The 22,111-nt window shown below is 42.0% G+C and overlaps 1 protein-coding gene across 1 annotated transcript in view; it reads left to right on the top strand.

Annotated features, from left to right (window-relative positions):
• UTP20 (UTP20 small subunit processome component) overlaps window positions 1–22,111 on the top strand; it is a 117,719-nt gene that overhangs the window by 77,177 nt on the left and 18,431 nt on the right. The window contains exons 45-54 of the mRNA XM_040344316.1: window positions 291–458; window positions 2,532–2,698; window positions 2,831–2,978; window positions 5,080–5,196; window positions 13,184–13,354; window positions 13,446–13,574; window positions 15,135–15,245; window positions 15,874–15,953; window positions 19,054–19,123; window positions 19,846–20,028. Coding sequence (XP_040200250.1) covers window positions 291–458; window positions 2,532–2,698; window positions 2,831–2,978; window positions 5,080–5,196; window positions 13,184–13,354; window positions 13,446–13,574; window positions 15,135–15,245; window positions 15,874–15,953; window positions 19,054–19,123; window positions 19,846–20,028 — 1,344 coding nt within the window. The remainder of the gene's footprint in view (window positions 1–290; window positions 459–2,531; window positions 2,699–2,830; window positions 2,979–5,079; window positions 5,197–13,183; window positions 13,355–13,445; window positions 13,575–15,134; window positions 15,246–15,873; window positions 15,954–19,053; window positions 19,124–19,845; window positions 20,029–22,111) is intronic.

The raw sequence follows: 22,111 nt of genomic DNA, 5'->3' as shown, positions 1-22,111 counted from the left end.
TCCACAGAGACTAAAAAAAAAAAAAAAACAATATTACAAGCCACAGACATTACAAGGAATCGTTAACTATTACAAGAACACTCAGTGAGGACTAGCATCCAAAAATGTCAGACTTTTTCCCAAACCCATGTCTGCGAGGATAACACTGAAAGGATGTTTATATTGTAAAAATATATTTAGAACATCTGTATAAGAATAACATGTAACATTTAATAGCTGCATATTTTATCAATGGCATCAACTTAGACACAAGTCAGATGTTTACCATGCACATTTTGTGTTCCCTGAAGATTTTCAACAATGAGCTGTTTGGAAACATCGCAGAGGAAAAAGAAGTGAGAGGGATAGTCTCTAAAATAATGGAAGCTCGAAGCAGCAAAAGTTTTGATTCCTATGAACTGCTTGCTCAGTTTATTGGAAAAGACCAGGTTGTAAAATTGATCCTGCCCTTAAAAGAGGTAAGATGTGTGTAACTGGAACAGCATGCGTGTTTTAATCTTACAACAGAATTGGAGCTATGCCGTATTCATTTATTGTACTGTAGATATATTGTAATATTTCTGTGACATTTAGAAAATGATGATTTAAAGCATTCTAACAGTACAAACAAATGGCCACTGCCCCCACGTATAACTGGCCTTTACAGCAAGGAGCACTGGAAGGGTGATGCATGTCAAACGGCACCATAGAGATTTCCAAGCTCAACTTACCAACCAGCCTGCGGCCAACAGATTTATCCTGTCTAACAATATGCGTTAAAAAGAGGGGTTTAGTCTGCACACATTTGCAAATGTGTAAGCTACAATCCCCGTCTAGGCACCCCAAGTACTTGGATTTGACCTGGTATCAGCCTCTTGCAATTCCCTGTACAGGGAGAGGAACAAACTGCACAATGAACAAATGAATTGTGCTGCAATGCTTATGTGATAACAAGAAGAGAGATCAGGGAGATGAGCTCATTGGTCGGCTGATTCTCATTTAGTCCTCATGCACGCTACAAAAACCCCACTTTTGAATAAATAATTATACTATAAGGAAGAAAAAAGCCACTTTTAAGGGTGTTAAAACGCCCCTTTCACCTTTTCAGACGGAAAAAAACGCTAAATACGCATAAAGGTGTGTAAGCATGTCTAAATGCGCATAAGCACTAGGTGCATTAAATAATCGTCTAAACCCATGACGTGCCTAAACACGCTTTTAACGCTGCCTTTCTCCTGCCGGGAGAAAAAGGGTTCAGAAGAGCTGGGCAAATGGGGTGCTTGAGGCCTTACTGTCCAGTCACAGACTGGGGGTGAGGAGGAGCAAAACCCTTAATTGCTACTTAACTGGAACTGAGAAAATGTAAGTCTCCTGCTCTGTCAGAAAAGGGCTGTGCTGTATGGCAGACCTTTAAAAAATCTCAGAACTGGGTGAACAGAAATACAAATCCTTTGGGAGGTAAAACCACGCAACGTATATTTATGTGTGTTTACCTGTTCAGGCCAAAGGCCAGCTTTAAAGCGGGAGTTCATCCATAAAAAAAAAATTTACCCTTAGATTGATGCTCATTTTGTCTAGGGGAATCGGCTAGTTGTTTTAAAACCGAAGCTGTACTTACCGTTGTAGAGAGCGATCTTCTTCGCCGCTTCCGGGTATGGTCCTTGGGACTGGGCGTTCCTATTTGATTGACAGTCTTCCGACAGGCTTCCGATGGTCGCATACATCGCGTCACGAGAAGCCGAACGTCGGTGCGGCTCTATACTGCGCCTGTGCACCGACGTTCGGCTACTTTCGGAAAATCGTGACGCGATGGATGCGAGTGTCGGAAGCCTGTCGGAAGACTGTCAATCAAAATAGGAACGCCCAGTCCCACAGCCCATACCCGGAGAAGATCGCTCTCTACAACGGTAAGTACAGCTTCGATTTTAAAACAACTAGCCGATTCCCCTAGACAAAATGAGCAGGAATCTAATGCCACATACACACCATCACTTTATGTGATGAAAAAAAACGACATTTTCTGTGAAGTAAAAAACAACGTTTTTGAAACTTCAATTTTCAAAGACGAAGTTGCCTACACACCATCGTTTTTTCACAATGCTCTAGCAAAGCGAGGTTACGTTACCACGTTTTTCCATTGAAGCGCGCTTCATAACTAGCTTCTGGGCACGCGCGGGTGTAAAAACGTCGTTTTTTGCTACATACGGTCAATTTCTGTGAAGTAAAAAACGACGTTTTGAAAAACGACACATAAAATTGAAGCATGCTTCAATTTTTTTTGGGCGTTTTTCACAAGGCATAAAACTACGTTTTCCCCCACACACGGTCATTTAAATTGACGTTTTTAAAAATGTCGTTTTTTTTCATCACATAAAGTGATGGTGTGTACGCGGCATAAGGTTAAAAAATGTTAGTTCCGGGTGAACCTCCACTTTAAGATTGATGTAAGCTGATGTATGACTTTTTAGCCTTGTTGTGTTTACCTTCTTTAAATACTACTGTGTTTATAGACATTTCATTGGCAGAAATATATGGTTCCTAATGTTTTGCAGATTTTAGAGAAGACAACAAGTTTGAAGATTGCTCGCAAAGTACATGAAGCTTTCCGTAGAATTGTGTTTGGTTTAGTAGCCAATGAAGATATGTCTGCAGAATCCATTCTTTTACTGAGTTTTGGTCTGATCAGTGAGAACCTTCCACTCCTAACAGAGAAAGACAAGTATGTTATATTAAAGGGGTTTTATACTTTGCTTGTTAATGAAGGTAACTCCAGCGTTAACATCTTTCATGCATGTTGTTGGGAGAGAGGTTCTAATATTATTGTACTGACATTCTTATCTTTTACTTTCAGGGATAAAAACTCAGAAATGCTTCCTCCAGATCCACGCCTTCAGCCTCAGAGCTGTTTGATAATTCAGCCGCCTCTTCCTCGTGGAGGGCGCAAAGCAGCTGTTAGCACAAAGACCAATATGCATATTCTTGTAGATACTGGACTCAAGGTTAGTGATAACAGACAGTACAAATGTTCTACAAAATCAATCAATCCATATAAAACAAATGTCCCATATAAATTGTAGCAGCGCTCTTTGTTCAAATGGGAAATGAACAAACTTCTTTATGCAATAATTGTCATAAAGGTAAATGATTGTCATAAAGGTAAATGATAGACAAAAGGGAGAGGTGCTCAAGCTTGTGTAAGCTCTAGATGAAGATAAGAGCGGTGAGATAATTCCTCTTCACAGTCCACCCATCACCGGAATGTCACCATGTGCAGACAAGAAACCCCTCTTGGGTATGCACTTACCACAAAGATAAGTAAACCAAGCCTTCAAAGATCTGCTCTTATCCTTTTCTCGTTACTATAAACTCCACACGTTATACAGAGGATGGGGTCCACTTTGGCTCATGCAAACAATAAAAGAATGCTCCACATAGCGTGACACTGTATATATGTTTAAAACTTGTATTGCTTGTCCCTGTGCCCCCCTCACACTATATACGTACACAATATAAATCAAAAGACAGCAGAGATGCAGGATGCACAATTGATTCTCCGAGCTCTAATTACCGGTACCACCAGCTGAAATGCCGTACACTTCAGGGGATGCCTCTGGGAGATGCAAACCGTCCCTGTCTGTCTATCTCGAGCGATGAGAACACTGCCCTGACGTTTCGTCCCTCTTGGACTTCCTCAAAAGGCGCCTTTTGAGGAAGTCCAAGAGGGACAAAACCTTAGCGTAACCACTTCCGGACAGCCCGCCATAATTTTACATCACTACTTTGAAGAGGAATCCCATTGTTATGGTAGCAACTAACTACCATAACCCAGGTATCCTCTTCAAGAGTGGGCGGTTCACTTCAAGATAAAAGTAGTCTCTGCGGTAAATTTGTCATGAGATTACTTTTATCGGCGACGGGAGAGGGGCCTTCTGCCACTCTCCGGTGACCCCTCCCCCCACTGCTTACCGGAGCCGTCAGGAGTGGCTGAGGCAATCGGGTCTGCTCCCTAGGCTGACATGGAGATGAGTGAGGGGAAGATGGCCCCCACCCATCTCCATATCATTGCAGAGCGGCGAGAGTGACGTCAAAAGGTCAGTTCTGCCCAATGCTCATTAAGGGACACTTACTTTTTTTTTTAAAAGACATTACATTTTTATTTTTTATTTTACTTTTTTTTGCATTTTAGTGTAAATATGAGATCTGAGGTCTTTTTGACCCCAGATCTCATATTTAAGAGATCCTGTCATGCTTTTTTGTATTACAAGGGATGTTTTTACAAAGAACAGTGTAAAAAATCTAAGTAAAGGGTAAAATAAATTATTAAAAACATTTAACGCGCCCCGTCCCGCCGAGCTCGTGTGAAGAAGCGAACGCATACTTGAGCAGCGCCCGCATATGAAAACAGTTTTTAAACTACACATGTGAGGTATTGCCACGATCAAACCACACATGTGAGGTATTGCCACGATCGTTAGAGCGAGAGCAATAATTCTAGCTGTAGACCTTCTCTGTAACTCAAAACTGGCAACCTGTAGAATTTTTTAAACGTTGCCTATGGATATTTTTAAGGTTAAAAGTTTGTCGCCATTCCACTAGCGGGCGCAACTTTGAAGAGTGACATGTTGGGTATCAATTTACTTAGCATAGTCTCATCTTTTATAATGTATAAAAATATTGGGCTAGCTTTATTTTTTTTAATTAAAAAAAGCGAATTTCTTCCCCAAAAAGTGTGCTTAGAAGACCGCTGCACAAATACGGTGTGGCAAAAAGTATTACAACAACTGACATTTTATTCTTTAGGTTATTAAAAATATATATATAATGTTTGTGGGTTCCAAGTAATTATTCTAGCAAAAAAAAAAAAAAAAATTTTAACTTGCAAGCACCAAATCTCAGAAAGAGGCTCGGTCCTTAAGTTGTTAATGACTCTTCAAAGTAATAAGATGACAAGCAGGTGCGACTTATTTTGTGGGCCTAAATAATATGAGCAGGTCCAAGTTGCTTACTTATCTTAATGTGGTAAATATTTTGTCTGGAAGTAGATATTTTCAGTGTTTTTTAGATCTTGTGCCAATTTATTTGTGTGTTTCTATGGTACAGCTGCTTCATGTGAGTTTGAAAAAATCCAAAGTAAACTCTTCTGAGGAACATGCATTGGAAATGCTGGATCCCTTTGTGCAGATACTGATTGGCTGCCTACAGTCTATGGATGTAAAGGTGAGGATATGAGCTGATATATCTAGAATATCACATGTGTGTTTAATAAGTAGAATCAATGTGTGCTTTAAACTGAAACTGCAGGATCAACTAAAGGTGTAGATGATTTGCATACTATATACTGTATATGAACTTCATTACCTGCCCAAGGTTTTGTAACTGTGTTTAACCCATCTTGTAATTTGTACTCGTTCAAATTGCACTTACAGGGTCACTTTACTGTTGCCTAGTTCAGCTTCACAGCTTACTATATTTATTCATGCATATTGTGCATTTATCTGCGTGCCTGGAGGTCTCTGGTATCAAACTCGTTGATAAAATATTAAAATCTTTGTACAAGGGATGGGTACAAAAAAAAGTGTATGAAAGATTAAAGGTTCAATTATTTTTTTAATTAACCACTTAAGACCCGGACCATTACGCAGGTAAAGGACCTGGCCAGTTGCGATTCGGCACTGTGTCGCTTTAACTGACAATTGCGCGGTCGTGTGATGATGCTCCCAAACAAAATTGGCATCTTTTTTTTCCACACAAATAGAGCTTTCTTTTGGTGGTATTTGATCACCTCTGCTGTTTTTATTTTTTGCGCTATAAACAAAAATAGAGCGACAATTTTGAAAGAAATTCAATATTTTTAACTTTTTGCTATAATAAATATCCCCAAAAAAGATATCATTTTTTTTTCTCAGTTTAGGCCGATACGTATTCTTGTACATATCTTTGGTAAAAAAAATCGCAATAAGCGTTTATCGATTGGTTTGCGCAAAATTTATAGCGTTTACAAAATAGGGGATAGTTTTATTGCATTTTTATTAATATTTTTTTTTTCGTGACTGTGGCATTATGGCGGATACATCGGACACTTTTGACACATTTTTGGCACCATTGTCATTTTCACAGCAAAAAAATGCTATGAAAATGCATTGTTTACTGTGAAAATGACAATTGCAGTTTGAGAGTTAACCACTAGGCGGCGCTGAAGGGGGGTTAAGTTTGACCTCATATGTGTTTCTTACTGTAGGGGGGCGGGGCTGGACGTGTGATGTCATTGATCGCCTTTTCTTTATCGTACATCACGGGACACAGAGCGGCATATTCATTACTATATGGGTTATATGGAGTACCTTCAGGTGATGGACACTGGCAATCTCAAACAGGAAGTGCCCCTCCCTATATAACCCCCTCCCATAGGAGGAGTACCTCAGTTTTTACGCCAGTGTCTTAGGTGTTGGTCATGGTTTAGCTTGCCTCCACATCCTTGGGATTAAGGTGGGCTAACCGGTTCTGTCCAAAGGCCTCAGCGCTAAAGTGGTCAGTAACCGGACCCCAAACCAATGGGGTATAGCCCATAATGCTTTCTTTTCAGAGAGCTGGACCCTGGGCCCAGAACTTAGAAACCTTTGGGGGCCTAATGTTTCTGTTGCCAGAGTGCTATATGGGCCCAGGACAGTGGATCCTTCATAGGAACCCAGGGCCTGAAGGTCAATGCCCCACGGAGATGGGGGAAGATTGGGCCTCTTGCTTTGCAAAGTCCTGCGGCATGGAGCAGGTAAGTGAGGGGAAACTTGCGGAACTTGGTTCTTAGCAGGTTTTTCTGGGGGGTTCACAGGGGACATGCCTATAGTTATGCGCTGCATCTGGCAAGTAAGTCACATGTCTTATAGATAGGATGGCTTTATGTGTTATTTCCCCATAAAAGGTGACCTCCCTGGTAGTATTTAAAAGCATTGAGAGGCTGTGTGTGTGTTCATGAGAGCTGTGCTTACCTGCAAGCCTCCAGGCGATTGCTGCATAGGTTCTCCTCCTAGCCTGGATGACAGGCAAACACTGACCTCCTCGTGTGGCTCCCTTTCGTCCCACCACCCCACCCCCCGTCGGCGCGCGCGCGTCCCCGTGTTAAGGGCGCAATTTTGCGCCGTTAGCTGAGGGGGGAAGGGCGGGCCAGTAGGTTTAAGGAAGGGGCGGCCCTTCCATTCGTTCCCAGCTCAGTGTATGCTGGAACTGAGGAGGAAGAGACCAGAGCGGCAGCACGGGGCGCCGAGGACACACAGTGGCCAAAAAGGAATACTACAGCCTTAAAGACTGTTCTGAAGCCTAGAGATAGGCTGTTCGCTTTTTCTCAGCAGTTTTTTCTTTGGCAATACTACTAAGGGGGACAGAATGTTTTTTCTCTCTTTGGTTTAAAAAAAAAAAAAAAAGAAAACTTAAAAGTAGAGAAGGCATTTTTTGTCTCCCGAAAGGGTTTTGGGGTAATAATTTATTTTCCAAACACCGTTAAGTTAGCGGGCGTACCTCGGTATTGTACCATGGCATCTGGTTCTGAGGGTACAAGAGGTGGGGATTCCCCCAGACAGTCTGAGGTCTCGGACAAAGTTATGCCGCTGCTTTCCCGAGAGGGAGCCTTAGTGGGACCATCGGGATCTGGGGCTGGAGCTGGCACGGGTCAGTCCAACCCTAGGGTGGTCACGGACGAGGTACTATCCACCTCCTTAAAAGAGATGGAAAAAAGAATGGAAAAAATGATAGCCAAGGCTATGCGGGGCAGAAAACGGAATAGATCTCCGTCGCCCGAGCGTGGACCCTCAGAGGAAGAGGTCCTTTCCGCAGGGGAATTGGACGACCTCTTGGACAAGGACCAAGCAGGTTCGGGGATCGAGGACCCGGATACGGAGGAGTCTGGGGCAGCCTCCCAAGGGGAGAGCTGGTGGGTTCAAGCCTTAACGGACTTGGTCCATAGAGCATTTAACTTGCCAGTACCAGATCTCCAAGTATCGACGGTTTCAGCTTTGGGCTCACTAAGACCGCCTCAAAACAACGCAGTTTTTCCGATCCATCCTCTACTAGAGGAAGTTATGTTCCAAGATTGGACCAAGCCAGATAGAATCTTTTTACCACCTAAAAGATTCTCTGCCTTATATCCTATGGAAAAGAAATTTTCCAAGAGATGGGCAACCCCGGCGGTGGACGCAGCCATCTCATGTGTTAACAAATCTTTAACATGCCCTGTAGAAAACATACAGGTGTTCAAGGATCCGGTTGATAAACGCTTGGAAACGCTACTAAAAAACTCCTTCACCACTGCAGGGGCAGTAGTGCAGCCAGTTGTGGCTGCGATTGGGGTTGCACAAGCATTATCGGATCAAACTAAGCAGATGCTTAAACTTATTCCTGCCCAACAGGCAGAAGAATTTTTGGATGTCCCTAGGGCCATACGCTTTACGGTAGACGCAATTAAGGATTCTATCCAGCAAGCGTCACGTTTGTCGCTATCCCTTATCCATATGAGAAGACTCTTATGGTTAAAGAGCTGGGAGGCAGAGCCCCCATGCAAGAAGCTCCTGGTAGGGTTCCCCTTCCATGGAGAACGACTCTTCGGAGAAGACCTGGATAAATACATTCAGACCATTTCAAGCGGCAAAAGTACTCTTTTGCCAACCAAGAAAAAGTTTCGAGGACCTGCGTTTAAACGACAGTACTCCCCTGGGCAGGGGCCCTCTAATACCAAACAGTATCGACGGCCTCCTGCAAGATCAAACTTTAACTTTAACAACAAATCGCAGGGACAGGCCGCCGGAGGCAAGAAGCAGTGGTTTCGCAAACCAGCAAAACCAGCCCCCAAGCCGGCCTTATGAAGGGGCGCCCCCACCCCCGAGGGTGGGGGGAAGGCTGCGCCTCTTCTCAGAAGTTTGGGAGGCCAGCATTACCGACAGATGGGTACGGTCTTCCGTGGCTACAGGCTACAAACTATACTTCCTAAAGTTTCCTCCTCCTCATTTCCAGGAGTCAAGGGTACCAAACGATCCGAGGAAGGGAGCCGCATTAATGGCGGCATTGAATCTTCTACTCTCCCAGGAGGTAATAGTAGAGGTACCAGTCCAAGAACAAGGGCTGGGTTTCTACTCCAACCTATTTATCATCCCAAAGCCCAACGGCGATGTCAGGCCAATCTTGGACTTAAAGATGGTAAATACATACCTAAAGGTCCGCTCGTTTCGGATGGAATCCGTGCGGTCAGCAGCTGCCACACTCCAGAAGGACGACTTCATGGCATCCATAGACATAAAGGATGCCTATCTTCATGTTCCAATTTATCAGCCACATCAAAGATTTCTACGCTTTATGGTGGCTTTGCGTCATTACCAATTCGTGGCGCTTCCTTTTGGGTTGGCTACGGCCCCCCGGGTATTCACGAAGGTCCTAGCCCCAATCCTAGCCAAACTAAGGATCCAAGGGGTCACGATCCTAGCGTACCTGGACGACCTCCTAGTCATAGATCACTCGTCTCCTGGCCTGGAACGAGCAGTGGCCCTCACGGTTCAATACCTCGAGAGGTTCGGCTGGGTCCTAAATCGAGAAAAGTCAGTATTCCAGCCCACAAGGCAGTTGGAATATCTCGGCATGAGGTTAGACACAGAACAACAAAGGGTGTTTCTACCTCTGATAAATGTCAAAGCCATCAAGGAGTTAATCCTATTGCTTCTAAGCAAGAGAGAACCAACTATTCGCCTATGTATGCGGTTGCTAGGCAAGATGGTGGCCACATTCGAGGCGGTACCATACGCCCAGAGCCACACTCGCATCCTGCAGGCAGCCATCCTGTCAGCATGGAGCAGGAGGCCACAGGCCTTGGATATCCCTTTGCCGCTCTCATCAAGAGTCCGACAAAGTCTGTGTTGGTGGTTAGACCCTCAGAATCTACTGAAGGGGAAGTCTTTCAGCCCAGTGGCTTGGAAGATAGTAACCACAGACGCCAGCCTGACAGGCTGGGGAGCAAATTTGGACGGTTGCACTCGCCAGGGTACTTGGGCAAAGCCAGAGAAGCAGTTGCCCATCAACATCTTGGAGCTCAGAGCTACTCGACTAGCCCTCAGGGCTTGGACGTCCAAATTGCAGGGGTTCCCGGTGAGAATTCAATCCGACAATGCCACGGCCGTGGCATACATAAATCACCAAGGGGGAACCAAGAGTCAAGCCGCTCAGAGAGAGGTGAACTTGATTCTCCTGTGGGCAGAGGCTCATGTGCCCTGCATATCGGCAATATTCATTCCAGGAGTGGACAACCTTCAGGCGGACTTCTTAAGTCGCCAGACTCTGTTGCCGGGGGAATGGTCTCTACATCCACAGGTCTTTCAGACACTCTGCCAAAGATGGGGAGTGCCGGACGTGGATGTCATGGCATCGAGACTCAACAAGAAACTAGACAGGTTCATATCCCGCTCAAGGGATCCGATGGCCTGCGGAACCGATGCGCTGGTTTGCCCTTGGTATCAGTTCAAACTTCTTTATGCATTTCCCCCGCTCCAGTTACTACCCCGCCTGCTGCGCAGGATCAGGGTGGAGCACATACCAGTCATCCTGGTAGCTCCAGCATGGCCCAGAAGGGCATGGTATTCACTAATCCTGAAGATGGTAGTGGGAGACCCTTGGACTCTTCCTCTACGGCCAGACCTGCTATCGCAAGGTCCGATCCTCCACCCTGCCTTACGGCATCTAAATTTGACGGCCTGGAAGCTGAATCCCTGATTCTCAGGGGTTAGAGGTCTGTCTCAGAAAGTAATCTCTACCCTAATCAGAGCCAGGAAACCGGTCTCTAGGGTGATTTATTACAGGGTCTGGAAGGCCTATGTAGGCTGGTGTGAGTCCAAGCGATGGCTTTCTCGCAAGTTTACCATCGATAGAGTATTACGTTTTCTCCAGCTAGGAGTGGATAAAGGACTGGCATTAAGCACAATCAAAGGACAGATTTCAGCTTTGTCAGTGTGGTTTCAGCGGCCGCTGGCCACCCACTCGCTGGTTAAGACCTTCCTTCAAGGGGTCTTACGTATTAATCCTCCAGTTAAATCCCCACTTTGCCCGTGGGATTTAAATCTTGTTCTGTCAAGTTTACAGAAACAACCTTTTGAGCCGTTGGCTGAAATTCCTTTGGTTTTACTGACAAGGAAGTTAGTATTTTTGGTTGCCATAGTTTCCGCCAGAAGAGTATCGGAACTGGCAGCCTTATCCTGTAAGGAACCATATCTTATTTTTCATAAGGACAAGGTCGTTCTCCGCCCTCATCCTTCCTTTCTACCAAAAGTTATATCCAGTTTTCATCTAAACCAGGATTTGGTATTACCATCCTTCTTTCCTAAACCTACTTCCAGAAAGGAAGGGTTGCTGCATACCTTGGATATTGTCAGGGCCATGAAGGCCTATCTTAAAGCTACAGAGAAGATCCGGAAAACAGATGTGTTGTTCATTTTACCGGATGGGCCCAAGAAGGGGCAGGCAGCTGCAAAATCCACCATCTCAAGGTGGATTAAACAGTTAATCACTCAGGCCTACGGCTTGAAAGGGTTGCCTCCTCCGTTATCATTAAATGCTCATTCTACTAGGGCCATAGGCGCCTCCTGGGCAGCACACCACCAGATCTCTATGGCTCAAGTTTGCAAGGCGGCAACCTGGTCTTCTGTCCACACGTTTACAAAATTCTACCAGTTGGACGTAAGAAGGAATACTGATACAGCCTTTGGGCAGGCAGTGCTGCAGGCTGCAGTTTGAGACCCTCGGATTCCGGGGGCTCCCTTTTGAGTTAAATTTAAAATTATTTTTCTCAACTAAGTTGGATTTATTATGATTTGAATATATCTCTAAATTAAATCCTTTTGTCTTGGGAAGATGTTCTCCCTCCCCTCATTGTAAGCATTGCTTTGGGACATCCCATATAGTAATGAATATGCCGCTCTGTGTCCCGTGATGTACGATAAAGAAAAAGAGATTTTTAATACAGCTTACCTGTAAAATCTTTTTCTTGGAGTACATCACGGGACACAGAGCTCCCACCCCTCTTTTGGGGACCATTTTGGGAGGCATACTGCTTGCTACAAAACTGAGGTACTCCTCCTATGGGAGGGGGTTATATAGGGAGGGGCACTTCCTGTTTGAGATTGCCAGTGTCCATCACCTGAAGGTACTCCATATAACCCATATAGTAATGAATATGCCGCTCTGTGTCCCGTGATGTACTCCAAGAAAAAGATTTTACAGATAAGCTGTATTAAAAATCTCTTTTTCCTATGTCAGTGAACAGACGATCAATGACAGCGCCACAGTGAAGAATGGGGAGAGCTGTGTTTACACACAGCTCTCCCCATTCTTCAGCTCTGGGGACCCACCGCGGGACTCCGGCGGCGATCGGGTCCCGCGACCCACGGCTGGGCACTTAAAGAGGACGTACAGGTACGTGCTTGTGCCCAGCCGTGCCATTCTGCCGACATATATGTGCAGGAGGCGGTCCTTAAGTGGTTAAATGGCAAACATGTTATAGTTACCTGCTCTGTGCAGTGGTTTTGCACAGAGTGGCCCCTATCCCCTTCTTCTTGGGTCCCCTGCTGGCACTCCTGGCCCCTGCCCTCCTACTCAGTGTTCCCATAGCAAGCTGCTTACTCTGGGGGCACTTGAGCATGCTCATTCTCGAGCCGCCTCTGTCTGAGACACACAGAGCGTGGCTTGGCCCCACCCCCCATTCCATTGTCACTGGCTGTGATTGACTATCACTGCTCTGTCTCAGCCAATGAGGAGGCAGAGACCCGGGAGAGCTTCTGCTCTCGTGCACATCGCTAAATCAAGATCGGGCTTAGGTAAGTATTGGGGGGAGCTGCACACTGAAGGTTTTTAACGCATAGTATTCATGAAGGTAAAAAAAAAACACTTCAGCCTTTACAACCACTTTAATGTGCATTTCCTGCATTTGTTCATAAACTCGGTAAACAGCACAAGTTTCCTTAAGACAGACTCCATATTGTTCAGTGGTATGAAATCCCTGCTCTTATCGCCTCTTCTTTATGCAGCTCTTCCGGGACAGATCAGAGTAATGCTGATTTGTCAGCGCCATCACATAGTATAGCTCTGATCTCTCTCGGAAGCCCAAGATGTCATATTCAGAACTAAGCAAAAATATCTGTGCTGTGCAAAAGGCAACGTGTTGAACATTTATCTTCCTATATAGGTCATCACTGGAGCTCTGCAATCCGTCATCTTGATTCTTAAGTTTCCGTTACCCTCTATAGAGAAGAACACAGAGGAGCTGATCAAACAGCTTTTCCTGTTGTTAAAGGATTATGCAAAAGCAGGTGCTGCCAGGGGTCAGAATTTTAATCTGGTGGTTAGCTGTTTCAAGGTAAGGACTTTTTCTTTTTTTTTTTTAGAGAACACTACATACAAGTATCACATGATATATCATAGTATAACTATTATTTGTATTTTTACAGGGTGTCACTATACTGGTTCGAAACATGACGGGAACCATTACAGAGAAACAGCTGCAAGTGTTGCTGGGTTATGCTGAAGAGGATCTGTATGATTCTTCACGACAAGCCACTGCGTTTGGTTTGTTAAAGGTTGGTTCTACCAGCATTATTGGCCAGCACAAGGGGTCCACTCTCAATGTGTGTTGAATATAACGTAAAGCAGACTGCTTTAAGTTATGGTGGGTCCTGTAATAATTCAGCAGCCATTATGTTACTGTGTGATGATTTCTAATATTAAAGCAAAGTGTCCTTTTCAAAGAGTAAGTCCAAGTAAAATTAAATTGTGATCTGGTAATGCTGAACAGGAAACGATACAAAGTTCACATGATTTACATTTTTTTTTTAAATAATCCTTGAAACCAGAATCCTCAGTCTTTTCATAGTGTTTATATATGGAAATTTTCAAGGAAATGCTTAAATGTGTATCCTCACAGGGGGGCACTGTGGATGCACTGGTATAAATGTGCCAACGTCCCGATATGTTGAAATGGACACTATATAGACTAGGAGATTGGATTTAAAATGGCACACAGGTAGTTAATGTAAAAATCTAAGGGTTTTATTATAGAAATCTATATAAAAATACATTCATAAATATCAGTGTAACAATTATCGATATATGGCCCAGAATAATGCTATAATATCACTTCCAAAAACTACAATAGCATACGTAAACTCAAATTACAAAAGATACATATCCAACAAACAATAATGGTTGAACAGTGTGCATATAAAGTGTATAGCCTTAATCATGGGTCCAGTATGCAGAATGCTTTTCTTGCTCTGCTCTACATGTTTCGCACATCGTAACGCTTCTTCAGGAGCATGATGGTAAACAGGTCGTACCAACGCACTGGCAGTATATCTAAACCAGATAGCCACTTAGGTTTGTAGAAGTCATAATAAAAGACAGCAGGGTATTGAACGAAGCACAGTCTGCTGGTAAGCAGAAAAGGGATTCCTTCCAGGTGTATTTAACTTCTAAATGCCAGAAATTATGCACTAATATAGACCTGGTGCATGGGCTAGGGAGGGATAATCTGTCCAAGGAATTGCCCAAAAAAGGGTAACGTGGCCAAGCTTAAGACCTGGCAAAATGGCGTAAAAAAGAATCCTGTAGGGAACCTCTCCTCTTTTGGAAGTGATATTAGAGAATTACTCTGGGCCATATATCGATGATAATTACACTGATATTTATGAATGTATTTTTATATAGGTTTCTATAATAAAACCCTTAGATTTTTACATTAACTAACTGTGTCCAATCTCCTAGTCTTTTAGTGTCCATTTCTATGTATGGAAATTGTGCCACTCATCACATGGTTCTGTGCTGCGGTGCTTCTAATCCTGTTTTAATGTGAATTGGGGAGATAAACTGGGCTCAAAGAGAGGTTAATGCTGGCCTGTGTTTTTTTGCATGTTTAAGGCCCCTCAGAGGGTGACAAGAACAGTGATATTTTGTGCAAGTTAGTCAGATATTAATGATGGATGGTAGGATAACTCAGCAGTTTATATTAAGCACAATCTTAATGCCTGTATTATTCCTACAGTTGAGTGCTTTTTTTTTCCTTTAATAAATTTGTTCCAGTGTTACTTTGCTGTTTATATACACAATATTAAATGTAATAATTTTGTTTTGTTTTTTTAAAGGCTATTGTATCTAGAAAGCTGATTGTTCCTGAGATTGACGATGTCATGCAAAAGGTAGCAAAGTTGGCAGTGACTTCCCAGAGTGAGCAAGTGAGAGTTCAGTGCCGACAGGTGAGGAGACAGGCTAGAACTGTATACATCTAATAAAAGTATGTTCTTGTATGTTAGAAAAAACAAAAATGCATTTATAAAAATGTTCACGAAACTAAAACTCTTTAGAATTAAAGTAGCCAACGCAAATTAAAGCAGAGTTCCAGCCGGGCGCTCACTGCTGCGCTGCGCTCTAGGAGTGGACAGGCGATCTCCTGGGACCTGTCACGTGTCCTAGATCGCCTAGAGGGAGGGTCCGCCTAAGGGGAGAGGAGGAATCGCCTAGGCGGTCCCTGGGTGGAAGGAGGAAGTGGAACAGGAAGTCCCACTCCTACCAAAGCACCCACTCCCACCCCCAAAAAAATGACATGCCAAATAAGGGGAAGATGATTAAAGCAGAAGTTCCACTTTTGGGTGGCACTCCACTTTATTGATCCAAATAAGCTGTATACAGTTTCACATCAACATGTATTATTGTGTGCATTCTCAAATTAACCTGCTCCAGCTATTGGAGCCTATGGTATTTAAGCATTGTGTTTTCCAATCCTTCGTTCTCCCATGTCATTTACATGAGGGATTATTCTTTGTTACACTGTTTCTTTGACCTGCTTACACCACCAATTTGGTTGTCCTATGTATGTCTTTCCAGATATTCCTGAAGTATTTGCTTGACTATCCTCTGGGTGACAAACTGAAGCAAAGCTTAGAGTTTATAATTGCACAACTAAGGTAAGTTGAATTGTTTTATTCCAGCCAACTATTCTTATTTTGATCAGATTTCTATAGTAGCCAGTGAAATTATAGCCTTTTTTGGTATTGATTAAAAATCTCAGTACTTGTGTTTTTTGTTTTTTTATCAGTATTTTCATATTATTATGCTTATGATGCAAACTTAGCATGGAATAAATCTGGCACAATAAATATAAATCCATTACAGCTTCAATATATTTTAGTAATCTGTCTTCAGGGTCTGGTAACCTACCGACCTTGGGAGAAATACTGAGGCTGCCATTGTTAAAAAAAATTCTACAATACAGATTCTAACATCACTGACCTGGGCGATGTGTAGTAATAAGGAATTCTGACTTTCAGACCAGTGGCTCACAGATACTGAAGCCAGAGACAGTCAGGCAAGTAATATTCTCAGGAGGCCAGTAGTTTTAGTCTACATATTTCTCTTCCAACTAGTCTAATTTAACCTTTTTTTTTTTAAGTTAGAGGAAAATCTGATTTGAAAAGTTAGGTTATTGGCATCTTGCAGTTGAACGGTGGTAAAGGATGTAGGGACAGTTGCAGTGAATATAGGCATTGGATGATATGCCAACATGGTTCCACTGCCCTTGGTTTGTGCATAGACATGAATGCTCCTATCATAGCAGTGTGTATCTCTCAGCACTTAGCAGTTGCACCCAGTGCTGGCATTATTCTGGCAAGTAACTGTCAGCCTTAACGCGTAATAGACCGATTTCCAATACTGAGATTAATCTGAGTGCCTACTGGAGAGTGCCCATAGAGAATTTGCATAACTGGGCAACTGTTAACTTTTGCAAATCTCACTGACTGACCATAGGCATTTATCATTGTTTTATTTATTGAAAGGATAGAATCTTATGCTGTTTTTTATCTTTAGTAGTGGATAAATCTTCCACTTTTTGGAAGTATACCACCAAAAGCATTGTTAATTTTTTGATGCCTAAAAGCAAACCTGTTGGGGAGTGCAGGGACGTTGGAGGAATCTGGCCTTCCAATCAAGATTTTGAAATCTTCTGTCCCTCTATATGGCTCAAGTTCACTGTAAAGAGATCACTCTCTCGGATGCTTGCTTGTAGTTTGTGCTGTGCATATCTGATTCGCAACCACTGAATCGGAAGTCAGTCCGGAAGTCATCTTTAATGGCTTTTATATTTTAATTTTTTTTTATAGTTTTGCATCTTGCCTTTTTTCACACATCCAAACACATTTAAACACTTTAAAGTGAGTAAACAAACAGCATTTTTATAGATCAGCCATATGCCCTGTTTTATTAGACCACTTAGCGCTATTATTCACATACTTCATATTTAGTTGCTAAGCAAATTCATACATTTCTTCATGGTTAATCACAGGATCAATTCACTGCATTTTTTTTGTGTTAAGGTATATTATGTGTGGAGTGAGGAAGCATTTAGAATACATTTCCTGTTCTTTATTGTTACTATGCAAGCATATAACGTATAAAAAGGTGTTAATAATGATGTTTGTATACTTCAGCTACTGATATGGTGCTTTAATGGACATGAAGCTTACTTTACAAGTCACGAAAATAGTTTGAAGGAGTGGGGTATATCAGTTTGATTAAATCTGTCTTTTTCAGTTTCATATTACTCTGTTGCCTCCAAAATATTCAACCATTACTTGATTAGTAATACAGTAGTAACAATGCACTCCATTAGGTTGACTTAAGGATACAGGCGTTTGGCCATACACTAGTTGAATTTAATTCAAAATGTTTAGTTTAAGAATATTTGGTCAGTTTTATAATTAATAATGGGGTCAAATCAACTTTCTTTTTCGACCGCAGTGACAGTGGTATTTATTCAGGAAAGTCCATTCATTCCACAATCAAATGTTAAAAAATACATTTTAAAGTATTTTTAAATGATATAGTACTGCTATTTAATACCACAAACACACTATCTGTCAAAAAAAATGATACAAGACTAAATTGGGTACAGTGCTGCATGACTTGTCAGTGAAAATATAACCGCCCTCAAAACTGAAAAAAAGCTTGGGAACAATGGAGTATTACAGGCTGGTACTCAAGTGGGTGAAGAGAGATTAGCCTATGTTGACTTTTAAGATGACATGCAGGCACATTTTAGCCACATTACTGCTTGTTATTAGAAAATGTAGGACCTGGTTCACACCATGGGATGTTCATTACACATGTGGTGGCATACGGTCTTTAACATGTGCTGTTGTGCACTGCCAATGCATGTTGCAGTGCATTTTTTATTACTGTAGTTGTACACAGAAGTATTATTTAAGAAAGCTAAATTTGAGCAAACCTCACCAGAAGTAAAGTACCGTATATACTCGAGTATAAGCCAAGTTTTTCAGCACATTTTTTTGTGCTGGAAATGCCCCCCTCGGCTTATACTCGAGTCACCTTTTTGCGCCTGATCTCCCGGACTTTGGGGACCGGTACCGGCCAGCTGTAGGTCCCCCTGGACCCAAACTTGGCACACATGTTACTCCACTCTTCCTATTCAAGTGTGCAAAGTTTGTTGGCCGGGGAGCACCGATTTTTTTTTAAAGCTAGGCACCCCTTCCAATAGACTCCCATGTTAAATGGTCATTTCTCTGGTGACTTTGGGGACCTGGTACTGGACGGTCGTAACTTGGCACACATGTAGCTGGGGAGCACCTATTTTTCAAAGCCGAGCACCCCTTTAATAGACTCCCATGTTAAACGTCAGTCTAGTCATGGGCACAGTGAGGCATGCACATGGACACAGTGAGGCATGCAGATGGACACCCTAGGCTTATACTACACCTATACGCTTATTTTCACTGTTTTTTGTGGTAAAATTAGGTGCCTAGGCTTATATTCGGTCGGCTTTTACTCGAGTATATACGGTAATTATTTTGCTTTCCAATAAATCAAACTTCAAGACATCACCTTGGTTGTATCGAGATCTGTAGTTTGTTCAAAATAATAAAAAATAAATAAAAGAAAGCATTTTTCCAACAATAAAGAATTACATCGGCCAGTATTAGTTGGTTTGCAATATTAAACTACCATATTTACAAAACAAACATATTTATTAAATTGTTTTTCTCGACACAGTTATGAATATGAAACGGGACGCGATTCTGCCTTGGAAATGACAGCATTTCTTTTCCAGACATTCCCAAAGGTAAGACCTGTATTTTAGGTTTGTAATATTTTTGTTGATCTCTATGTAGCCCTATTGAAGAAACCTTTTCACTACTTTTCACTACTACAAAATGTTTTCACTGCGTTTAGCCTTCATTTGTTCTCACAGTTTGGTAAATAAATTTGCTTTTTATTAGATGGACATATAACTCATTTTGTGTTCAGTCTAATATTAAAGAAAACGTTTTGACATACAAAATAGAAAAACGCCAGACATACGCCCCAATAATCTGGGGCCAGTACAAAATATAAATAAAAAATAAGAACAAAACACTAAGTGGATTGTGCAAAAAAACAAATAATAATTTAATAAAAAATGCAACAATATTCCAAAACAGGGACATTTCCAAGGGGCCAGTAGGATTCTTACAAAAGATAAATGGGCCAGCATACAAGAACACAGTGACAGGTGTCAGAGTATGACCTGTGTGGTCGTGACCAAGAGCAATAGATAAACAGTCCATAGACTGTTGAAGCCCCCATATTTCCACCTGCAGGATAGAACTCATTTTAAAGAAGCTTTAAAATGTATAGTTTAAATTATTACAGCAAAGATTCATAGTATGCACAGTTGTTAGTGTGGCTGGTCTCTTTGCTTTCAGATGGCAGTGAGCAAAGCACTCCTGATTATGTAAGGTATTACTTGTGAATATGTAATGGTGCAGCCATCACTATAAAACATGTTCTTTGTTTCTTTTTTAGGGAATACTTAACCAGTTCTGTGGTCTCATGTTTGTCCCACTTGCTTTGATGATGGTCAACGATGATTCTACAAAGTGTAAGAAAATGGCTGCCCTGGCAGCAAAATCTCTTCTTGGCAAAGTTGAGACAAAGCAGAAGGACTTGATGTTCTCATTGGCTAACCAGTGGCTCAATAATGAAAAGGTGAGAAAATGATATACCCAAATGTTGGATACAGACTAATTCTAGCTCTCTTTAGTGTTACACGTTTCCTTTATAACGCTATGTCTAAGACGAGCCATACAATCGCATGTTTTGTCAGTTAACAGAAAATGTTGCACACTGTGTTGTATTTCTGCACAGTTCAACGGAAGTGTTGGGCTTTGGTGTGTGTGTGTATTTTGCCTTTGGCCCAGCTTTGTGTGCCCGGAGTTAGTGATTAGTGCTCTACTTTTGTCACTTTTTGTATGAAGCTGCTAGAATGATAACTAGGTCCAACCAAATCGCATCAGCTTTGAAAACGCTTCCTATCAATCTTATCTGAAAAAACACAATTGCTCTTTATAGGACTCCAAAGGCAACTTCTAACCCAAAAAATAAGATATATATTTTTTTTTTACTCAATATAAAAGGGCTGAACCACATTTATTACATCACATGTTATATAGTATAAAATATTGTACAAAATTGGGTTACAAAATCAAGAAGTGTGATCCAAATGATACCCCCCAAAGCTGATGATTTCACTTGCAGTTATTGGCTTACTGGTTGGCCCACTTAGCTTAGGGACTCCACCACATTTTGAAATATTTATAAGTGTTATCTTCAGGGATTAAATACCACCCTGGAATATAAATTATATTTTACAATTCATGCATAATAGTTCAACCATCATAATACAAAAAGAAAACTTACATAATTTGTCACACCAGTCCTATATGGAAAAAGGGGGAAAGTCTGAATCCATATAAGTAGACTCCCAAGTCATGGGGATCACTGGGTTGCATGCAGAAACCACAACTCATATTGCAGGCTGTTTAGGCATATATAATAATAATAAATTATAATGTCTTCCACTTGATTCCCATGGCATAACAATGGTACTATGTTTATGGGGGGCATATCCAGGCCCACCCCAACCCAGGCCCACCCCAACCCCTCTAGTTGAAATCCTAAAACTGTTCCATAGGATCATATTATCCCACATCTGACTGCTGGGACTTAGATCTAATGTCCTATAAAGTCAGACATAGATATAACATTGCATGTACTCAAAAGCTCTCTATTTAAAATATCATTCGAGTACGGATGTAATAGTGTAGTATAATACTTCTAAATGCATCCCCAAAACAAGGGGAGAGCTAACTTTTAAATTTAAAAAAATTGTATTAGACAATGACTAGATGTTGGACATCCATCCACCAGTATGTCCGATAGACTTGTGAGATCCTGATCCAGGACGGTCATGGGAGATTTTATAGAGATTATAGTTAAGTAACTGCAATATATGTTGGCTGCAATATCTTATCCCCTACTTTCCCAGACACCTGGAAAAGAAGGATATCTGAATCGCCATGTCCCCATTAGCTGAATGAAAAAATTACGTCCCTCCCTATTATCGCACATACGCGGACGTGAACCGCAGCTGCGTCACTTTCGATTCCGATTAGATGCCATTATTGGCATCAGAAATGTGTCACTTCTGGAGACCGGGTGGGCGCTTTTAAACCATGGTTATCTGTTTAAAATTTTTAAAGCAATTGCATCCCTACAAAATACAGAATGTACAGTCTTTCCTGCTAAAAGCAGCGTAGGGCATGGTTCCACCCCTCTTAGTATGTACTTGCCGGTCTCTGGGAATTGAACTGGAACATTTCCCTTACAGCTTTAATAGAAGTCTGTCACAAAGCAAATACTGTGTGATAAGACTCTGTTGTTAGCATTGTTTCCTTAAAGTAGTAGGAAAGGCTAATGAAACTCTGGTTTAAAACATTGTTTCCCCCTATCATACACATGCTGCATACTGTTTGTAAAATAGCTCAGTGGTAATACCTTTTTTTTTTCTCCTCTGGTATGGTCATGTGTTCGCTAAGCTCCGTTTCCTGTTGAATGGCTGATGTAGCTGTTAAGTCTCGTACACACAATCGGATTTTCCGCGGACAAAGTGTAGGACTTTTGTCTGAAGGGCGTTGGCCAGGAATTTGTTCTGCAAAAACGGCAAAGAATTGTCAGCCAACAAACACAAAACTATGTGGTTTTTCAGCTCTTTAGCGCCACCCTTCGGGCA

This window comes from Rana temporaria, chromosome 3 (genome assembly GCF_905171775.1).
Source record: "Rana temporaria chromosome 3, aRanTem1.1, whole genome shotgun sequence".
NCBI classification, from domain to species: domain Eukaryota; kingdom Metazoa; phylum Chordata; class Amphibia; order Anura; family Ranidae; genus Rana; species Rana temporaria.
The sequence above is the reverse complement of the archived record's forward strand: the minus strand, read 5'-3'. Positions and strand labels throughout refer to the sequence as shown.